General features: G+C 39.5%; 2 protein-coding genes across 2 annotated transcripts; both read left to right on the top strand.

The window, feature by feature from the left end:
- Positions 1 to 1,071: 1,071 nt before the first annotated feature.
- On the top strand, positions 1,072 to 3,142 carry LOC106327874 (rhodanese-like/PpiC domain-containing protein 12). The gene is made up of 8 exons (XM_013766169.1): positions 1,072 to 1,366; positions 1,455 to 1,571; positions 1,697 to 1,788; positions 2,033 to 2,133; positions 2,208 to 2,312; positions 2,523 to 2,631; positions 2,810 to 2,860; positions 2,940 to 3,142. The coding sequence occupies exons 1-8, from the start codon at positions 1,132 to 1,134 to the stop codon at positions 3,018 to 3,020; spliced, it is 891 nt and encodes a 296-aa protein (XP_013621623.1). The 5' UTR covers positions 1,072 to 1,131; the 3' UTR covers positions 3,021 to 3,142.
- An 84-nt stretch (positions 3,143 to 3,226) lies between these two features.
- On the top strand, positions 3,227 to 5,787 carry LOC106327873 (calcium-dependent protein kinase 34). Its single transcript, XM_013766168.1, has 7 exons — positions 3,227 to 4,276; positions 4,372 to 4,524; positions 4,595 to 4,710; positions 4,791 to 4,958; positions 5,045 to 5,172; positions 5,259 to 5,358; positions 5,446 to 5,787. Exons 1-7 carry the CDS (start codon positions 3,484 to 3,486, stop codon positions 5,539 to 5,541), a joined length of 1,554 nt encoding a protein of 517 aa, XP_013621622.1. The 5' UTR covers positions 3,227 to 3,483; the 3' UTR covers positions 5,542 to 5,787.

Below are 5,787 nucleotides of genomic sequence, written 5' to 3'. Positions count from 1 at the left end.
CGGTCACATGTTTTTGATGACATCTTACATGGTCGAGCACCTAAAGTTAAGTTCAAGGTCAACAACCACACTTATCGTATGGCCTACTATCTTACTGACGGAATTTATACAAATTGGGCTACATTTATCCAATCCATCTCACTTCCTCAAGGTCGTAAAGCCGAGAAATTTGCTGAAAAGCAAGAATCCGCCAGAAAAGATGTCGAACGGGCTTTTGGAGTATTGCAATCGAGGTTTGCAATTGTTAAAAACCCAGCTCTACAATGGGACAACGCAAAGATAGGAAAGATAATGAAAACTTGTGTCATATTACACAATATGATAGTAGAGAACGAACGACACGGATACGCTCAAATTAATACATCTGAGTTTGAGTCAGGAGAGTCCAGCAGAAGTTCAAGGGTGAGAAGCAGAGATAGTATTCATGTCGGTGATATATTAGGCATCCGCAGAGAAGTTCAAGATTTAGAGAAGCATGCTCGATTGAAAGCTGATTTAGTGGAAAATATTTGGCAAAAGTTTGGTGATGAAGATGAATAAGCTTTGTATGTTTTTGAATTTCTCTATTTATGTAATCTACTCTTAATGTATTAAATAAAAAAATTTCAAAATTTTATAATATATTTTAATATTTTATTCATGTATTCTGAATTATTTCTAATTTTTTTTTAATTTATATTATTATTTTATTCCTATGAACTCCTTCTTCGGGTTCACTAATGCAGAAAACAACAAATACAGGTTCATAACTATTTATGGCCTCACCAAAAAATATTAAAAAATTTGGGTGAACTCCAGTTGGGGGGTCAACCAGTGCTGATGCTCTTATGTTTTTTGGGCTAGGATCGGTTGATTCTGCTGACTTATGTTTCTAGAAGATTCTGTTTGCTCTTGCTAGCTTTAGGCCCTGAGAGGCTGAGAGTACTTGTTTACTCGTCAGCTTAGTATCTCAAAAATGTATTCCTCTAATGTATCTTTCCAAGTTCAATACAAGTTCTAAACATTCCGAGAATTACTCGAAAGTTGTGACCATAATAAAAGCAATTTTATGTGGGACCCACACTTATCCTTAACTTAAGTGGTAGACTCTCTCTCTCTTCCACATTCGAAGTCCACTTGATCCCCCTCAATATGTTTAGAGTGACCGGGATTCTTTCACCGGCGCCATCTCCGGCGGCAGCATGTGTCTCCGCCGCTCTGAGACTCTCCGCTGTTCCCACACTCGCTTTCGCATCTCCTCCACATCCCCGCTGGTTCTCGACCTTCTCCCGTTCATTTCTCGGCGGACGGTTCTCTACGCTCCGGTCGCGCGTTCTTTCCCCGTACCAGATTAGGCTCTCTGGCTTCTCGGCTCTCAAAGCGAGAGGTACCTAACTGTTTCTCCCCTTACGCGCTGTACCTCAAAGACTTGATTGCGAGCTTGTGATTATGTATGTATCTTTTTCTTCTTCCAGCTTCAGCTTCGTTTAGCAGTGGGAGTAGTCCAACTAGAGAGATTCTGGTGCAGCATGTGCTTGGGCAGGAGGGTGATTCTGCGCTCTTTGCTGAGCTCCAGAAGAGAATCTTGGATGGTCTGATTCCTTTATTCTCTTTTCATCCGTTCGATTCCTATATAGGCCTGTAAAACTTAGACAGTTAGATAACCTTCCGTTGTTTCTAGAGTACTGAGATTCAAGTATTTTTTTTCGTTGTGAAGGAGAGGATATGAGTGATCTTGCAGCTGAGTACTCTATTTGTCCTTCCAAAAAGGAGGGTGGCTTACTTGGATGGGTCAAACTAGGTCAAATGGTAATGCCTCTCTTCAAAATTGTTATGAGATTGGTATTGATATTATATTGTCACAGGCAATTGTGTGTTGTAATAATTATCCTTGCTTCATTAACTGTTAGTATTCACATTCATGTGCAATTGCAACTGGAACTAGTAGATTGTAACCAATGATAGAAGTAGTTCCGCAATGCTTGGAAGAACTTTGGCAAGTTCCTGCAACAATAAGAGAATGATAGACTAGACCACTTCAAATTGTTTTCAGGTACCAGAGTTTGAGGAAGCTGCGTTTAAAGCAGAGCTTAATCATGTGGTGACGTGTAAAACCCAATTTGGCTGGCACTTATTGCAAGTTCTATCTGAGAGGTATAACTCTTCTGTAAACCATCCTCTGACGTTTTCTACCGACTGTTGTAACGGGAAAAGAATTATATTGACAGGGAACCTGTGAAAGATATCCAGGTGGAGGAGCTGCATTCCAAAATGCAAGATCCACTTTTCATGGAAGAGGCTCAGTTAGTTGACGTCAGAGAACCTGACGAGATGTAATTTCCTTTCTATTTCTCATCTTAGACATAATACTTTTCCTTCTTCACTGGAGGCCAATGGATTAAGCTTCCTACTCTCTAAATATATGACAAACTTATGATGTGTGTGTATTTTGCAGAGTTTGATTTTCTTAGATACAATTGATCTTAGAAGAATGACAAAGTATCCATAGTAGTTTACATTGTTTTTGTTACTACTTGTACCAGAGCCAAAGCATCCTTGCCTGGATTTCAAGTGTTCCCTCTCCGCCAATTTGAAACCTGGGCGCCAGAAATCACTTCAAAGCTGAACCCTGACAAGGATACATTCGTCATGGTATGTTGTTAAGTCTCATCCGCCAATACATATGCTATAAGCTTGAAAAAAAGTTTAGTTGCTCAACTCTTACTATGGTCTCTAATGATTTTAAGATGATGATATGACTAAAGAAACCTCAGATGTTAAAATGATTCTTAAGTTCTGAGTCGTGGCCTTTGTTTCCTATATATGCAAGTGTAAGGCTGGTGGCAGGTCGTTGAAAGTCGCAAACTGGCTGCAGTCTCAGGTAAAACGCTGTTCCAGCTCCTTATCATATTAGTTTGTTAACATCTTGATGTGTTGTCTTGTCTCGTCTTGTTCCACAGGGCTTCAAGAGTGTACACACTGTGGCTGGTGGAATACAAGCTTATTCTCTCAAGGTCGACCCATCAATCCCTACTTACTGAAACTAGAGCCTCATCCTATAATTTTCTCTCTATTTCTTGTATTCTTATTCCAAATAATTTCAAATATTATATAATATAATGTTCAAATTAGACATTATAATATACAAGCAACCTTCCAAATTCTCCATGAAATGCTCTCAACCTTTTGTAAAAATTCCTAAAATAAACAAATCTAATATAGCTTAAATTAACAAAGCACAGAGAGGCGTGTGGTTCCTAGGAGACGTTTTGAAAAACTGAAGGCCAGCAAAAAGAAAACTACTTGCAAAAACAGAAAAATGCTATTCATAGCCATTTCATAAGCAAAACCTCCTAAACATTTCTTGCTAAAGAAGAAACCAAACCCTAAACAAACAGACAGAGGAAGTAAGAAGAGAAAAAAAAAAATCTTTCAAAAATCGTATTTTTTTTTTCTCTTCTTGGTTGAGAGCTTTCTTCCTCTCCCCTTGCCCTTTAAGCAACAATGGGAAATTGTTGCGGACGAGACACAGGGAACAACAATGGCGAACCCACTTATGAAAATGGAGTCAGTGCTGAAGCCTCTGTGAAAGCTTCTAGACACCCACCAGCATCTCCCCCTCCTGCAACCAAACAAGGCCCCATAGGTCCCGTCTTAGGCCGACCAATGGAAGATATAAAAAGCTCATACACCTTAGGGAAAGAGCTCGGTCGAGGACAGTTTGGCGTGACACATCTCTGCACACAAAAGGCCACGGGTCTGCAGTTCGCGTGCAAAACCATCGCCAAGAGAAAGCTGGTGAACAAAGAGGACATCGAAGATGTGAGAAGAGAGGTGCAGATAATGCACCACTTGACGGGTCAACCGAACATCGTGGAGCTTAAAGGAGCCTATGAGGATAAACATTCAGTGCATTTGGTCATGGAGCTTTGCGCAGGAGGAGAGTTGTTCGATAGGATCATTGCTAAAGGACATTACTCTGAGAGAGCCGCTGCTTCCTTGCTAAGGACCATTGTTCAGATTATCCATACTTGTCATTCCATGGGGGTTATTCATAGGGACTTGAAGCCTGAGAACTTTTTGCTTCTTAACAAAGATGAGAACTCTCCTCTCAAGGCAACAGACTTTGGTCTGTCTGTTTTTTACAAGCCAGGAGAGGAGTTTAAAGATATTGTGGGAAGTGCTTATTACATTGCACCTGAGGTTTTGAAGAGGAAGTATGGACCAGAGGCTGATATTTGGAGCATTGGTGTCATGTTGTATATCCTCTTGTCCGGTGTTCCACCTTTCTGGGCTGGTAATTATAAGATCGTTGACTCGCTCTTTATCTATCTATCTATCTATCTCAAAACAAAAACATAAAAATTTGATCTATCATTCATATTTGTACAGAGTCGGAGAATGGGATTTTCAACGCCATTCTAAGCGGACAGATTGATTTTTCGACCGATCCATGGCCAGCCATCTCACATCAGGCAAAGGATCTTGTTAGGAAGATGCTAAACTCTGATCCAAAACAGAGATTAACCGCTGCTCAAGTTCTCAGTAAGCACCTTCCTATTTCAAGAACAAGAATGCAGCTCCTATAATAACATTTTTTTTGTTTTCCTTAAAGACCATCCATGGATCAAGGAGGATGGAGAAGCACCAGATGTTCCTCTTGACAATGCTGTTATGTCAAGGCTCAAGCAATTCAAAGCGATGAACAATTTCAAGAAAGTTGCTTTAAGGGTAAGTTTATTCTGTCTTCTCAAAAGCATATACATAATATATGATGATGACTCTATTGGTCTCACTGGCCTCATAAACAGGTTATAGCCGGGTGCTTATCAGAGGAAGAAATCATGGGGCTGAAGGAGATGTTTAAAGGCATGGACACTGATGACAGCGGAACAATAACTCTTGAGGAACTAAGACAGGGACTTGCCAAGCAAGGTACAAGGTTGTCTGAATATGAAGTCCAGCAACTAATGGAAGCAGTAAGACTTTTTCTTTTGTTCTTGTGTGCTATCTTTCTATCTACTAAGATGCATAAATAACTGATTTTTGTTTATGTTTCCTATAGGCTGATGCGGACGGAAATGGAACAATAGACTATGGAGAATTTATAGCAGCAACAATGCACATCAATAGACTTGACAGAGAAGAGCATCTCTACTCAGCATTCCAACACTTTGACAAAGACAACAGTGGGTAAGCAACCAGAACATTGTATATAAACAGTTTCTGATATAGTTTAGTTGAAACCAACTAAACAAAATGATGGTGTTGGTTTCTAGATATATTACAATGGAAGAGCTGGAGCAAGCCCTGAGGGAGTTCGGCATGAATGATGGCAGGGACATTAAAGAAATCATCTCTGAGGTTGATGGAGACAATGTAAGAAAGACCCTTTTCACTAACTTTGATAACTTTGATGAACATTCAACAATAAATATTTATAAAAGAAACATTTCATTTGTGTAGGATGGGAGGATAAACTATGAGGAGTTTGTGGCAATGATGAGAAAAGGAAACCCAGATCCCAACCCTAAGAAGAGGCGTGAAATGTCTTTTAAATGATGGAAGAGACATGTCAGAAGCACATAAGAAAGTCAAGAAGAAGAAAAAAGTTAATTCTAAAGTATAGGCTTGGGTTGCTCATGATTCAAACTGTGGAGAAGAGAAGACACACCAAGACAAAGAGAAAAAAGGTGTTTCATGTTTTGTAAGATTTTAATGCTTGTCTAATACTGATTTTAAGTTTCAGAGGTTTCTCATTGTATCAAAATCCTTCTATCAATTCAAATTTGCATTAGTGATGTTTAT

This window comes from Brassica oleracea, chromosome C2 (assembly GCF_000695525.1).
Source record: "Brassica oleracea var. oleracea cultivar TO1000 chromosome C2, BOL, whole genome shotgun sequence".
NCBI classification, from domain to species: Eukaryota; Viridiplantae; Streptophyta; class Magnoliopsida; order Brassicales; family Brassicaceae; genus Brassica; species Brassica oleracea.
Note: the sequence above shows the minus strand (reverse complement) of the source record. Positions and strands in the feature narration are given on the sequence as shown.

Coding starts and splice junctions, on each gene's coding strand:
- LOC106327874 (XM_013766169.1), top strand. CDS start 1,132: ATGTTTAGAGTGACCGGGATTCTTTCACCGGCGCCATCTCCGGCGGCA. Junction 1,789..2,032: donor GGGTCAAACTAGGTCAAATG/GTAATGCCTCTC, acceptor AATTGTTTTCAG/GTACCAGAGTTTGAGGAAGC. Junction 2,632..2,809: donor ACAAGGATACATTCGTCATG/GTATGTTGTTAA, acceptor TATATATGCAAG/TGTAAGGCTGGTGGCAGGTC.
- LOC106327873 (XM_013766168.1), top strand. CDS start 3,484: ATGGGAAATTGTTGCGGACGAGACACAGGGAACAACAATGGCGAACCC. Junction 5,173..5,258: donor TTTGACAAAGACAACAGTGG/GTAAGCAACCAG, acceptor GTTGGTTTCTAG/ATATATTACAATGGAAGAGC. Junction 5,359..5,445: donor CTGAGGTTGATGGAGACAAT/GTAAGAAAGACC, acceptor TCATTTGTGTAG/GATGGGAGGATAAACTATGA.